The sequence below is a fragment of the Aphanomyces astaci genome (assembly GCF_000520075.1).
Source record: "Aphanomyces astaci strain APO3 unplaced genomic scaffold supercont1.19, whole genome shotgun sequence".
Taxonomy (NCBI): domain Eukaryota; phylum Oomycota; class Saprolegniomycetes; order Saprolegniales; family Verrucalvaceae; genus Aphanomyces; species Aphanomyces astaci.
This window is the reverse complement of record NW_009798282.1, coordinates 264,223-279,519: the sequence shown is the minus strand read 5'-3', so window position 1 is coordinate 279,519 and position 15,297 is coordinate 264,223. Positions and strand designations below refer to the sequence as shown.

The following is a 15,297-nucleotide window of genomic DNA, read 5'->3' as shown; positions in this document are numbered from 1 at the left end:
AACGTATTACAATGATCAAGAGTGCGATCAAAGCATTCGAGCTCATAACAGATGATGAAGTGCGCAGTTGCTTCCTTAATGCCATACCAAAGCCGTAGTGCAAAGAGTGTTGGGCTGGCGTCTACCGCCACAAGTGAAAATTTCAGTTTTTGTGATTATGTTTTCCAATCATTTCCAATCGAAAGGTCCCACGAAGACGGAGATTTTGACATCGATTTGAGCGAAAACGGAGCAATATTGACTTAGTAATCGTTAAAATACCATTTGGAGCATGTATACTGGTTTTTCAAATTTAATTGTGCAAACGCATACTACGTAGTACCATATATTAATAGTATATCTTATTGAAGTTATCCTGATTGGTCAGAATATGTTTCGTATTTCGAACTACGCTATCCAATCATATCGTGAAATTTGCACTACACACAGAACTTCGATGAGCCTTAAATTCCCTCGTCGACTGTATACTAACAGTAATACAAGTTGCTTTGGTTTGGTATGATATAGTTCGTGAGTTTTCAGTCATTCACGTCAGGTTTTCATCAGTAACTCAGTCACTTCGGAATTTACACTCTTTTAACTAAAGTAGTGTAGGTACAGTATCACTAATAATTTGCAAGGCTGTTGCGTTTTATTGTTAGTGCATCGACTGTTACAAATAATGTAACTTTCGAAGTGAGTGGATCTCTGTTAAATTGTGAAGTACTGTAATGGTTTAAAGATCTATTGTCTCAAATATGACTTGAAGTTGGTCATACAGTAATGGAATGGGTTGCTTGTTTATGATCAACGTTCTTAGCTACTACTCCGAGTAGTATCTAAGAAAGTACATGACATTGACATCGAATTTTACTCACACGGTTTCTCTACGAGCGGTGTATGAATGTAGATAGGTATTGCTAACTTAGTTGCAGGCTATACCCGGTAGTTCAAAGCGGGAGCGGCACGGCCATATGGCCTACCTGCCGCAAGAGGAATAGATAGATCATTCGGTGAAATGAGAGGCTTAGATCCGCGCTCTCGTATGGCCGCACTTGCGCAGACGGCCTCCCGGGGGCGCTCGGGGCCTTAATCACTGCCAGTGAAGTAAGTCAGAGTAACAATTCACTTGCGGTTGAGGAAAAAAGGAACACTTCACTGTCAAAAGGTATTGATCTCAGGACGTCAGGGTTACGAACCCAACGCACTGACCACTAGCTCAGCGTCCATTATGATATGGATTCGATTTTTTGCTATCTAAAACCTCTGTTACTCTCACAACGAATCTACGCTGGGGATACTACGCCTTGGTTGTGGGCGCCGCGGCGTACGTACGACGGCGCTCGTCTACCCTTGTACATCAGCCACACGGAAATCAGAGCCAGCCACACCAGCGCCAACGGCCACAGGACTTCGTGCGGTCTGCTCCATACACTAAGTCGGTGCTGCATCGTACGCACCAACAGCGACGTCTCTGCGATGGGTTTCGTCATCGTATCCAACTTCTGCTGCACACGAAGCAACAGTTCCTTCTCCATTCGACGCCACGTCTCATTCACCACCGCCCTGGGTTTCGTCATCGTATCCAGCTTCTGCTGCACACGAAGCAACAGTTCCTTCTCCATTCGACGCCACGTCTCATTCACCACCGCCCTATTATCTACTCGAGCATTGTTTTCACTCAACCGACCATCACGCATGACCCAGCCAGGCAAAAACTCTTCGATGATTTCTGGCACGGCGTACGGCACCCAGCGGAGTTGCTCACATCGAAACTCATCGAGTTTGGAATCGACGTTGGAAATGCCTGAAAACTTGAGAAATTGCTCGATAGACCGCACTTTGCCGCCGTGGTACTTGTCTATTTCTTGGGCGTCGACGGGGCCGTCAAAGGGCAACGTCAGCACCATGCGCAGTCGATTGTACGCGAGCTGTTCTTCCTTGTCATGCTGCTCTTTCGTCATAACTTGGGTCACGTTGTCCCAGAACCGCTTCATCTTGCCATTGTTATTCGACCAGTTGTGAAACACCACATGCCCATGTCTAGATGGCGAGTACAGGTCGTAGCCGCGGGTCCACAGCTGCATGCTGCGGAGGTATTCCTCACCCCAGAACACCCAGTTCATGTGCTTGTCATTGGGGGCGCGGCGCTCGGCATGGCACTTGCTGAAGGACAAGCAGCCCCCCCACAAAGGGGTCATTTGGGGGGTTTCGCTGTCGTCGATCATGGTCATGCCTGCAATGATAGGCACGTCGAAGGCAGACTTCCGGTCCAGGTACTTGCACAGGTGGGAGCTGTAGTGGCTTTGGTGGGTCAGATCAGGGCCCATTAAGGCGTAGCCCATGGGGTACGTGGTCAAGACGGCCATCTCGTTCTCTGTGCGCAGCCACTCGTCGACGATTTCCACGTCCCAGTTGGGCAGGAACTGGCTGTGCGCGTCAATGTTGAGGCAAAACTCCTCGTTTTCAATCAGCTGCTGTTGCTGCCATCTCGCCAGCGTCGGGCCCTTCGATGCCCGGGAGTCTCGGGCGTCGATTCGAACTTGGGATTTGAATTTGCACTCGTTCCAGTCGGACGCTTCGGCCAGCTTGCAGTACTCGTCGAGGCAGGTCGTGTCGTCGTCTTGGGTTTGATCGACGACACCAATGGTGACCCGCTCCGGGTGCTTGGCTCGGGAGAACGCCGTGAACAACGTGAAGCCACAGCGACGAATGTCGCGGTAGTTAGAGATGCCGATGAAGATGTCGTGGTCTTTGGAGATGCGTGGAGGTGGCGGGCGGAGATGCGCGTCGCGAGCGGCCAGTGGAATGTTCTGATGAACAGGGTCCAGGTATGCCCAAGGCACGGTCTTGTTCCAGTCTTGGCGGATGCGCTGTAATCTGTCTTTGTCTGGCATGTGAGTACAAGCGATTTAAAGAATACTCGCAGTTCGACCCGACCCGAAATGGCTTATTTTTATCCAATACGATAGATACTTTGAAGTATTTAGTTTTAGATCTGTTTCATGTGATGGTGGACGACAGACAGCCTTGCCAATGATCTGTCAAACGTACACGTTAAGCGATTGGCTCGTGCGACGCCCACTGTGGAAAGTTCCTTTGCAACAGCTCATTCCGCAGTCTTGGTTTCAAGTGGGCCACTAGCAGCGCTTCCAACTCATGCGGAAAGTGCACCGACGCCGTCACCAGGTGATCCACGACAGTATAGTATGCGCCGTCACTACGTCCTTGTCGGCAATGAGTTGCTGGATCATGGGGGGACCAAGTCCCCTTGGCGGAAGACGGCCATGGGATGTATCTCCGTCCAACACCTGCAAAGCCTTGCCCACCAATCCTAGATAGGTGTACTACTCTGGAAAGAAATATAAGGAAGTCTCTATAACGTTATGTAGATGAGTCGTTTTTTCAAAAATTGACTAAACTGAACGGATTTGATTCGAGTTGGCCAATCAAACCACAGTAAATCCAATGCGACAATCCGTTACTTTGAAGTACCGGTAAAAAAGGACAGCCGGAAAAGTGTTAGCACAATCTGATTATCACCCACTTCGAAAGTAGTACCTCTGCAAGGATTGATTCTACAAGTACAGTATTGTGCTTTCGAGTGAAATTTCGTGTTGTGGCGTGGTTTCTCGTTGGAATTTAAATCGATTTGATTGGCTACTTAAAAAGTGCTCAAAATGATTAGCCAATCAAATCCTTCTCAATGTAATTCAACCAATCAGATCGATTGTGGATCGGTTTGGTCGGCGCGATTCGATTGCACCCCTTCCCCAAATTTGTATCAAATCGACAATACTAGTACCGGTAATATTTTACCCCATACTTGAGTATTTAATTATCAGATTACGTTGCACCCAGGAGTGTTACTAATACTGAAGGATTATACTCTAGTACAGTAGTACAGTACACAACTTCGAAGTACTAGTACATACTAACTGTAATTAGTAAGATACAGTCCGCGCCACTACTGTCGAACAATTCCTACTGTTGTTCTGCAATCATTTTTACTAAGAGCCCTTGAAACCCCGGAACCCCTGGACCCCTTGCGCTTACATACAATGCTATTGCTGGGGTTACGTTGCACCACCAGAGCTGTGCTAGCGCTAACCACTGAGATGCATTTAACCCCTAGCTGAAATGAGTTGTTTTGAATTTACACTTGATTTGACTATGTGGCATAAATAACTTGGGTTTCGTATGCAAGGAGGCCCAAATGATTACGGAACAACAATACTCCTCTTGCAGGGAGGGAATTGCTGCTGTACTGTAGTATGTGACATCCATTATTTTGCGAATATGTTTGAGAAAATACACAATTGATACTCGGTGTAAACAAAACATACCAAAATATCCGACATGATTGGTCGCACATTTTGGCACTGGTCTCACAATTTGTCAGTTCATAATACCGTTTAGACGTGTGGGTTTAGGCAACGTTTTATATTAGAAATTGATTACAGTACATTTTTCGTCAAAATGTCGTTTTTATCCTGTGGCCGAATGCAACCTCGTAGGTGACACGATATTTTTAAATTGAAGTATTGCCTTGAGGGCTACGCAGTACGGAGGCAAAGATTCTCCATGTAAATCCATGTAAAGAAGATAATCATAGCGTACAACAACAACTATGCCTCACTACGTCGACATGACCACGCTCTGGTACAATAGTAGTACCACAGCGAAAACAAAAATGAAGTGTCTCAGGGCTCTTTATACGGATTCCGATACGGCACATGGCCGTCCGATTCGAATTACTGAAACAGTAACCTTGACGGTTAATTGAGTTTAGATTATCATTATTAAGACATTCCTCCGCGAGGGCCAATACTACACATTTTCCCGATCAAACTGGCAGTTTGTTCCAATCAAAGTGGTTCAAGTATAAAATGTACAATTTGGCAAGTCATGCCACGTGGACTTGTTCAAATCAATGTGATCTTTGTTCCAATCAAAGTGGTTATTACCCGCCTTTCATTCGACACTCAATAGTACACACACACACACACGCAGACTGCCATTTTTCAATTCACCCGCAACGCATGAGTACAGACGGCAAATGTTCGGCTCCGACTACAGAGGAGAAGAAACGAGTCATTGCAGCACAATCCGACGGTGCAAATTGGGGGGTCGTTGCCAAGCACAACGGCATCGCGCAGTCGACATCCTGACGTATCATCAAGACCGGACAGATCACCAACAAGCCAAGAGGTGGCGCAAGACCAAGCAGAACCAAAGTTACGCCTGGGATACTCGCTGCACTTGAGTGCTACTTGGACAAGAACTACCAGTACACCTTGACGGCCATGCGGCAGTTCCTTGCTCTGGACTTTCCTAGCACCCCACTGTCGAAGCCGTCATCTACTTGGTATGCTGTACACCGTCGAACAGGTGCAAATTGAGCCGTCGACATACAACAGCGAGGAAAACAAGTCAAAGCGCAAGGTGTTTGCTGCGGCTCTTGTCGAACATCAACGAAACAGAGACTTTACTATCTATTACGGCGAGACCAACTTCAATATTTACTGCCATCTGTCCGTTGGTCGATCGAAAAAAGGGACTCGTGCGAAGGTTGTGCTGCCGCCATTGAAAGGTCCAAACCTGCAAGTTGAGTATGCTGTTTCTGCCACGGTTGGCCTCGTTTGCTATCGTTTGCAGCGAGGTAGCATTAAAATGGACAAGAACGCATGGTTTGTCAAAGACGTTTATCGTGCGTCCAAAGCGTCGGCATCTTTTGCGGACAGTTTTGTTGGCAAAAAGATTGTGATTGTGTTGGACAACGCCCCATGCTTCGCATGACGACCTTGTTCTGCTTCGCCTAGGGCCGTATTCGCCAATGCTGAACCCAATCGAAAATTGTTTTAGCGCGTTGAAGGCGAAGATTAAGGGGTATCTCGCTGAACGCACAATTTTTTTTTTGATCGTCGGGACTTCAATTCCTACTTGGAAAGTCGTATGCGATTGCTTGAAGATGCTGCTACAGAATCCCTCCCTTGCATTACTCAATCCTTGGTGATCCTTGAAGCGATGTTTTGCCAGCGCAATATCGAGAAGGCACTCAACTTGGAAAATATGCACTACGGGAAATGGTGTGTGCCACTTTGATTGGAACAAAAACTTTGAATGGAACATTGTATGTTTTTTTAACAATTTTATTTGTTTCAAACGTTTTATATTTGTTATGACCACTTTGATTGAAAGTGATTGCCAGTTTGATCGGGAAAAGGTGTAGAACCTCAAGTTGTGGAGCTGCTTCGCCAATTGTAACGCGCCCGCTCGACCAGGGGCGGTGTGTAATCTTCGGTTTTTACTTTGCTCAACGCTTCATACCTCGTGCTTCGAAGTTCGGTCCTCGTCTTCTTACGCAGCCCTTGTTATCTGGATTCCCCAAGGGACGGATGGATAAATCCTTGCGGAAATACTAGTAATCCGGGGAAGCCGGGGAACCAACGACCTTTGAGTTAAAAAACCGATGCTCTGCCACTGAGGTATTCCCCCGATGCTCTGCCACTGAGGTATTCCCCCCCTCAAAGTAACCTTGACATTACCTTCGAAGTGCCAACAGCATTTGGAGGACCTTTTTTGTCCTACACCGTGGCAACATGAGTTATAGTACACGTTGAAATTCGATACGAACCTAGGCACCGTAGTGGCTGAGTTTGGCCAGCGACAGATCCGGACCATCGTGGCCCATGTTGCACTTGATGACGTTCTTGTGTGTAATGCCATACTCGGGCAGGGTGGCCTTAAACTCATGCACGCGCGCAGAATCCATGGTAGCAAGAAAGACCCACATGATAACAAATTCTACTTCCAAGTGTTGAGTAGTTTCATGGTCCGTTACATCACTTTATTGAATCGTACGCAGGAGTTTCATCCAAGAATAATACAACCAATCAAATGTACGCAAGTCGAACTGTGTCAAAGCATGCACATACCAGTATGTAGTAGTGTGGCATTAAGAACGTACTAGTACTTTAAGTAACTTCCAATTCACACAGCCATATTGTATTTGTAAACGTTTATTCTTCCGTGACACACTCATAGAAGTTTTGTCCAATCTCTACCTTAATTATAACAGGAATCATTTCGCATGCATAACTCCCCAGTAGGCCTGGGTTTGGCTTCATGTAACATATTCCAGAATTATAATTTGATAACGACAACACTGTATGCCGTTGACGTCACCTTCCAGCAGACAAGAAGAAGACGTATTTTCCACGAAGCACGGCCTCTATGGACACAAGGTTGAGGTGTCCGTTGCACCGAATGGCTTGGCAATTAACTCACGGATTGTGCTGTGGGCAGCACGTCGGTGTTCAAGGCCAACTTGGGCATTCACTCGACGCATCTGGAGAAGCAACCGAGCGACACCAACGTCAGCGACAACGAGTCAATGGTCCGTCCTTGTGGACAAGGGGTATCAAGGTATCCAAGAGTACGTCCGTGCCTTCACGCCGGTGAAGCGCCCACCGCACGGACAACTGACAATGGAGCAGGAGCGGGCCAATACTAAGTTGTCGCCAGATCGTGTGATTGTGGAGAACTTCTTCAGAAGGCTCAAGACGCTGTGGAGTCTGACAAGTACACTTGGAAGAAGGATGAGTACAACACGTACTTTCAGACGTGTGTGGCCCTCACCAATGTCCACATTCGGTTCAATCCTTTGCGGAACGTGGACGGTGAGGCCTACAATCAGTACAAGAACCGCTTGCTCTCGATTGGAAGCAAGTGCAAGACCAAGAACTCGTCCTCCAAGGCGAAGTATCGCGAGAATCGTAAGGCCCATATTCAGGCTGTGTTGGGTCGTGCAAACACTGGCTACACCAGCGAGGACTACGACATTGGATATGAAGAGGGAAATGATATCTTCGATTAACTTGAGCTCAATATGCATTTTTTCATCATGTATTATTTGTGTAAAAATTTTGATTTTGGGAAAAACTTTGGCACACCGCGGGAGTCTAACCCGGGGCCTAAATTTCGTCAAACCGACATGCTACGGGCCAAAGGCTTGGCTTATATTTTGCTCCATCGATAAAGTCATTTTGTACCTCCACAACTTAATTTCTTGCTCAGGTTTTGGCAATTATCAATCCGATGAAGTTTGTTCTTTAGAAGGATAGTGACTACCTTCACGATTTAATCGATCCTTTCATGAAGTGTACGAGGACAACAAGACAGTGAGTCACATGCAAAGTAAATGCGTACATAATGCATGTGATCAATCACTCGAGTTTGACCCATTCGTTGGTTCAGAGGTCTAATGGGAGAAGCTATGTTCGGAGTGGCAAAGGTCGTTGGTTCGAATCCCTTCGTAGATTTTCTTTTTTCTTGAAATCAAACTCCTTTTGCTGGCCGCACCACACATCAAGCAGCAATCCTAATTTCGGTAACGTGGCAGCCTTCGACAAGAACTAGTACTGTAGCAGCAAAAAACTGTTCCTACAGGAACCCATTTGATGTCTTGACTGTATACAGCAGTAAGATGTAGGTAAAAAATACCGTAAACGCAGATTAAGTAGACCTTGGGTCACCAATTCGCTTCAAATACCGTGGGGGTTGAGATGTATGAGGTGGAGTCGTTCACTTGCTGGTGAATGAGATCGTCCAGGGTATTACGTACATAGTGTAATCACTATTCACACCCTCATCTACTATGCTTCCCCTTATCTACTATGCTTCCCCTCAGCTAGTATGATCCCCCTCAACTACTGTACTATCCCCCCCTCAGCTTCAATGCTCCCCTCAGAAGTTATATAGCTTGCAAGATGAGCACAGAGTAAATAAACTGTCTGTTTCACCGCAGCTAACAGCAAGGGAGGTGGGGGATTCTCTATTACTGTCAATAATCAAAGCCAACAGCAAGCTATACGGTGCATGTACACCATGATAATAGCTTCAGACGAGTAGCGGTGTCGGGGTAATGTATGGACCACCATGTAATTGACTTATCACCACATTCGTGAGTTTGCTACATACTGTACCGGTAGAACATCTCAGCAACACGAACATCATCGTAGTGTACTTGTATTTCACATGTATACTAGTATCTACCCAGCCATGCCTACAATGCCTACACACGATGGACGCAACTAGTATACGTGTGTGATTGTAGTAGTACCAGTAAACAATGCGATACCTCAGGACAAGTGTACTGTGAGTGATCACATATCTGTTTATGTACTGTAGTGCCAACCAATATTTCAGCTAATGCAGTACTGTACTGTAAGTACATGTAGTGTCCTGCCTACTACTGCTAGTATTACTCATACAGTGCATGTACTGTATGAGTACTTCAGTCCTCGTGCTGCATTCAAACGACATGAAAACTCTAGCACGCTGTGCCGACTCTAGTACCAGTGCCACAGGATGCCTTCAACGGCAACAAGAGTGTATACCCTACGACGAGTAGTTCCAGGAGTACACTTGCTTCGAGGCTACCCGTAGTACCCTACATCTAACCACCGTACTGTAGAATTCGCTTTGGTACGTGGGAGAATGCACCCAAACCCCACGCACATCCATGCTAATACAGTGTACTGTACGAGTACCAGCACCTAAACCCACATTGCGCATAAGCAACTTGTACCACTACACGTGAGGCATCTACCTACAACCGAGCTGTCATAGTAGTACAGTACTATCATTACCGGTAGTATAATTCATGGCTTCGTTGCTTTGCGAGTCGACAACAAAGGGCCAAACAACGGTTTCGTGTTCAATGTTATAATTCGCAGTGAAATACTGTAAAGTTCAAACGCATATATCAGCTCCAACAGTGTCGTGGTTGATATATGTGTCGGCGTTGCTAATGCCCCGGGTTCAAATCCCGAAATCAACCGTACTTTTTCGTACTTGAACTTGCAATAACGTTAATGTAGAATCTGGCCAGTCCATGTGTGTGTTTTTTGTCCAATCAGAGTGTATGTGAAAAGCCCTCCAGCTCGTACATCTCATTTCATTATTTCCTCACGTTCGTGGGGCGGCTGCATTAGGAGGGTGTCGGAGGCATGAGGCCACACAGTGACAGCGCGACGACGTGAGCTCGGCGGCGTCGACAAGAGGTTAGCGATAGCACCACATGACGGTCTTTGTGTTGTATATACTATATACTTCGTCGTAAGGATACAACCTTGAGTTGCTTAACGGTGCATACACTATAGGTAATTGCGTTGTTAAGGTGTTTGCCATACACACACATGAGTAAAATGATGCAAGTGTTATACTAAGACTCGTTCATTTCACGGTGACTACATGTAATCTTGTCATCACTGTCGTTCAAAAGTTTCCTTGCATGTGATTCTCCACTGTTGGCTTAAAAATGCGGGATTATTGGTATAATTCTGAAGTGGTTGGGCATGGCACATGCGTAGTGGTGTAGTAGGTGCTGGCGTCGACCCCCTTGTGTGGTTCATTCGTGTGCGGGACTGCATGGTGGTTGCGTGGGCGTGGTGGTGGCGTCTGCCGTCGTTGAGGAATGAATCTTCAACGACGGCAGACGCCACCGCCATGTCAGCACCAACCACCAGCCACTACATTGACGAGTGTGGTGGTCGTCAATGTAGTGGTTGGTGGTTGGTGTTGGCGTCAATGTAGTGGTTGGTGGTTGGTGTTGGCGTCGATTCGTGTTAACTTACACTGAGAATTCAGTGCACATTAATTCTAATAGTACTATCAGTCCATAGTTGTACCACTAGTATATACTTTGTACCTTACTCGGAGTATTCTGACACAGCGTCCCAACCCATGTGTGTGACCAACCATACGGGTACCTGATGACACACCAGTGGCGTAAATAAACACACGTATATACTACCTTGGGATCATCCCCAAGGAATACTGGTGCTGGAAGCCCATGTGTTTTAATGTGGTTTTCGTGAAAGTTCATGTGTATTTCGTTATTTACTGTTAGTGTGTGATAAAAACGGGGTCTCGTTCTGTTGTCTGGTGTTCTCGATTAAGTGATCGATGACTACGGCTTAATGTTGATTCAGTTTGCGCTCATCTTCACCGCGACCATGACGTGTAGGCTGGACATTATCCTCAACGCTGCATGACTCGGCGGCCGCCTTGACGTTGGCGAGGTGAATTGACCACGCGAACAAATCAACGATCGCGAACCCAGCGTCGACAACATAAGCCTCCAATAGCTCCTTCAAAGCCGGGCAGTGCACAAGAAGGTAAGCCATGAGCACAACCAGGACAGACTAGGTCACGATACCCCAGATTTCCCAAGGCCATGGCAAGTCGAGAAGACTCAAGCTTGGACAGCGGTGATTTGGTCTTGTGTTTGGGCGTCTAGAGTGCTGTCACGTTCAACAGCTCGACTGCCTTGGTAGGACTCCACCCACTCAATGTTTTCGAGACGTTGTGGGTACTTCAAGGATGTTCAAAACGTAATTTAACGCCTTGTTTGTAGCGCTGACGTTCCACGCACCCCGGTCAAAGATCCTTCCAGCGGTTAGATGCTCCGATCCGTTTCCGTGGAGGTGTTGAGCACCTCCACACCGGAACGAATGAGAGGTAAACTACTCGTCGATGTCAGCCAACTTGAAGACACGATCCAGTATCCGATTCACATGGCAGTGCATGGTGGACGTAGGGGCAGCTTTGGTAACTGTTGGGTCGCTGTCTAACGATGAACCAGGATTGCCAAGCAGGTCCAATAGCGACGTTTCTGACCCAAGAGTCACGGGTGTTACCTTTGCTTGAGCCAATGAGGTCGCATGACGGTACAACGTGAGCCATCATAGCAAGTGTAATGGCAAGGAGCGGACAGGTGATCCAATCGTTGTCGGGGAACAACGACAACCCTTATTTTTCACTTGTCTTCTTTCCAATAAGCCTCCAAAAGAAAACCCCACCTACATCAATCGTGATGTTTTCCTTTCGCACTGAACTGCGATCGGACGCACGACCGAACAAGAACCGCAGTAGTTTGAGCAGGTAGGCGTCTACCTATTTGAGCTGGCTTGAACATGTGCGCCATCATTTGCTTTAAGTGGCTCTTTTTGCATGTGATCGCTTTCTTGATAATTTACGCTTGACTCAAACATTTTCCATGGTCCGCCACATCTTAAGGAGACGTGGTTCGATCAATGCTCGTTGTTGTGGGAATTGGTCCAAGATCCAATGCTTGGCCTGACGGTAGTACTTCCTCCGTTCCGTTAAGGTGGAGACATGTTGCTCGCAGTACCATTTCTCTGGCAAAAATAATTGAAATAGTCTCCAAATTGGCCAAAATGTAGCCAATTGCAAGCCGAACATACGACTGTTTTTAGATTTTTTTTATTGCATCATCTCACTTCAAAACCAATCGTCAAATTTTAGTGATACGCGTAGCCAATCATTAAACATACGTAACTTCGTCAATTCTTGTCCAATCGAGCTCACCTCAAGCGCAAACGACTGGTCTCGATGCGTAGATATGGCTAGCACCCCTCAGAACCAGAAAACAATTTCTGGGAGATAAGTTACGAAGATGTCACGTCCCACGACCAAACACGACGTACCCCACGACGACCGGGTCCGTTTGTATCACGAGCTGTTGGAGCACAAGGATGGCGGCTGCCTTCCCCATCGAAAGGCACACGAGCTGCAGCAGAAGTACGGCAGATCTAGACAAACCTTGTCTAAGATCTGGTGACGTGGACAGGAGACCAGGGCACTTACTGGTCTCGCTGACGTTTCCGTTCGGAAGAAAGGACGATCTGGCAGGCTACCTACACGCACGTTAGATGACTCAGAGGCAGCGATCAAGAACGTCCCACCGCACTTGCGTATGTCCCTCGCCATGTTGTCATCTACCAGCGGCATTCCGAAGACCTCGCTTTGGCGTCTCTTGAAATCGAAGAAACTAAAGCGACGGACGAGCCGCATCAAGCCCATGATGTCTGACACGGACAAGGAGGCCCGCGCCGTGTTCGCTCGTTCGTTTCTTCGCGAAGCAATGAACCAAATGCACTGGCACGACATGTTGGATCGTGTCCACATTGACGAGAAATGGTTCTATGTCACGTTGATCAACCGGCGGTACTACCTCTGGCACGACGAGCCCGTAGCTGTGCGCAAAGGATCGTCCAAAAGGCACATAGTCAAGGTCATGTTTTTGACTGCGGTTGCAAGGCCTCGCTACGACTGTGCAAAGAAGTCGACTTGGGACGGCAAGATCGGGATGTGGCCGTTCGTGACGAAGGCGCCAGCGCAGAGAACAAGCAAGAACCGTGTGCGAGGGACAATTGTGACAACACCAATGACTGTGACGAAGCCGATCTATCGACATTTCCTGTTGCAACATGTCATCCCCAGCATCAAGCTGCTGTGGCCCAGTCGACGCGACAATCCAATCTACATTCAGCAGGACAATGCCCGCCCGCACGTTGGAGTGGACGATCTCGCAGTGGCAGCTGCCGGTTGTTCTGATGGATGGCATATCCAACTGGTTGCACAGCCTGCGATGAGCCCAGACTTCAACGTCCTCGACCTGAGGTTTTTCAACTCTATTCAAGCGCTGCAGCATCGACAAGTCGTTACTGGTATTGACGATCTTATCCTATCCTGGCTGTTCATGGTGCGTTCGACGAATTCGATTTCCGTGTGCTCGACAAGACGTTTATGACCCTTCAAAAGGTTATGGAAGAGTCTTTGAAGATGGACGGGGACAACTCGTACAAATTGCCTCATTTGCACAAAGACAAGCTCGTAAGACGTGGACCAGTGAGCCCTCGCTTGGAATGTGACCCAGATTTAATCTGTGCCATTGAAGCCATGAAAAGCCGTAAAGACTTTGAGCGTAGAGTAGATAACCTATCGAGTGTGCTTGCGTCGTGTTCGATTGAGGGTTCGATCAATATGTCTAATATTGATCAATTCTGCACAATGGTTGATGATATGAGCACTGTCGCTGACGACTAAGAATGAATCACATCATGTTTACTTTCGTCGTGAAAGTCCCAAATTGAATAAAAATACAGTTTTGACGGGCTTCGAGCATACAAATACAAAGATAAAAAACAAACTAAAAAAGTTGTCTCCACCTTTTTGGAACGGAGGAAGTATTGCATACATGAATGTCTGGATAATTTCTTTCCAGACATGCTTTCGTTAAATGCAAGATACACACAAAATTTGTCCATGGCGGACACAAAACTCTGTCCAGTGGGTTCTGTGGTAATAAAAAACTTCAAATACGCAAGATCAAAGCCTTCAGACTGAAGAAAACTCATGAGGCGCTGATCTGTGAAAAGCTGTCCAAGCTTTAAGACAGTCTGGTGCAGCCAAACGACTGGATATATTTGTTACTGTTACTATTATTTGATGAATACCCACAGTAGTACAACACTATATGACCCATGGATATGACGTCAGTTAAGCGTAAAGGTGTTTGGAGAGATGGGCAGCTGCAGCAGTTAAAGGCTGTCATCCCCTGGAGTTGTTCGGTCTTACCAACGCATCGACGCGCTTTAAGCAGAGACTGATAAGAATAACGTGAGCTCACAATGTATGCGTATAATGGTAGGTAAACGACTTTCCAAGAAACTGAGCTAAGATACAGTACAGTACTGTACCAGTACGTAAACTCACCACATCACTACTAAAGTGGCAGCATTGCTCCAAATTCCTACAGTTTTTAACGACTCGTAAACAAGATATCGATCGGCGACTTCGACCAAATTACGGTAGTTGACGCCACCGTAGCTCAAAAGGCATTCAAGGGTTGGAGGTGGCTTTGTGATCTGATTTTGATCGCAAAGCATCCTCTGAGTGTTAGTTAGTTACCTCCTTAGCAACGAAAATGTCACCTATGATTGAAAAAACGTGTTCTGTCATTCTGCTTTGAACTATAATAAGAACGTTATACTCGTGGTGAAGCCTCAATCAGCATGTACAGTACAACATGTATGTCGGCCATGCTCATCGATTCTTCATATTGGACGGTCGGCCTGAGTTTACTCTCGCCGTACCGGTACTGCATAGAGTAACCCGGAACTCCAGAACCCTGAAACCCCGTATTCAGCGCTTCCATCCAAACCCAAATGGTCAATGTCGAGCGCCATGCACACACTACTGTATATGTGCAGTTACTAGTATGCCTTTACAGTAACTACATACAGTAATACTCTGGACTACTACGTAGTACTCCCGGTAGGAGTAACAAGGTACTATATATAACATTCATCCTGCTCACCACAAGATATTTGGTCAGCGTGGAAACTCCATTGGAACAACCCCTGCAGTGAATACAGGTCGTACGTATATATATACTACTGTAACGTTAGTATAGACGATGAAGAAATTAGACTTCTTACCCCGAAG

General features: G+C 46.7%; 4 protein-coding genes across 4 annotated transcripts; 3 read left to right on the top strand and 1 right to left on the bottom strand.

Moving 5' to 3' along the window:
• Positions 1-1,265: 1,265 nt before the first annotated feature.
• H257_08516 (hypothetical protein) lies at positions 1,266-2,889 on the bottom strand (the record flags this gene model as incomplete). Its single annotated transcript, XM_009834413.1, has 1 exon — positions 1,266-2,889. Exon 1 carries the CDS (start codon positions 2,874-2,876, stop codon positions 1,266-1,268), a length of 1,611 nt encoding a protein of 536 aa, XP_009832715.1. The 5' UTR covers positions 2,877-2,889.
• A 2,149-nt stretch (positions 2,890-5,038) lies between these two features.
• H257_08515 (hypothetical protein) lies at positions 5,039-5,778 on the top strand (the record flags this gene model as incomplete). Its single annotated transcript, XM_009834412.1, has 2 exons — positions 5,039-5,216; positions 5,318-5,778. 2 exons carry the CDS (start codon positions 5,039-5,041, stop codon positions 5,776-5,778), a joined length of 639 nt encoding a protein of 212 aa, XP_009832714.1.
• A 1,373-nt stretch (positions 5,779-7,151) lies between these two features.
• Positions 7,152-7,858, top strand: H257_08514 (hypothetical protein; the record flags this gene model as incomplete). Its single annotated transcript, XM_009834411.1, has 3 exons — positions 7,152-7,234; positions 7,288-7,378; positions 7,535-7,858. 3 exons carry the CDS (start codon positions 7,152-7,154, stop codon positions 7,856-7,858), a joined length of 498 nt encoding a protein of 165 aa, XP_009832713.1.
• A 4,917-nt stretch (positions 7,859-12,775) lies between these two features.
• H257_08513 (hypothetical protein) lies at positions 12,776-13,600 on the top strand (the record flags this gene model as incomplete). Its single annotated transcript, XM_009834410.1, has 1 exon — positions 12,776-13,600. The coding sequence occupies one exon, from the start codon at positions 12,776-12,778 to the stop codon at positions 13,598-13,600; it is 825 nt and encodes a 274-aa protein (XP_009832712.1).
• Between the last annotated feature and the right edge of the window lie 1,697 nt (positions 13,601-15,297).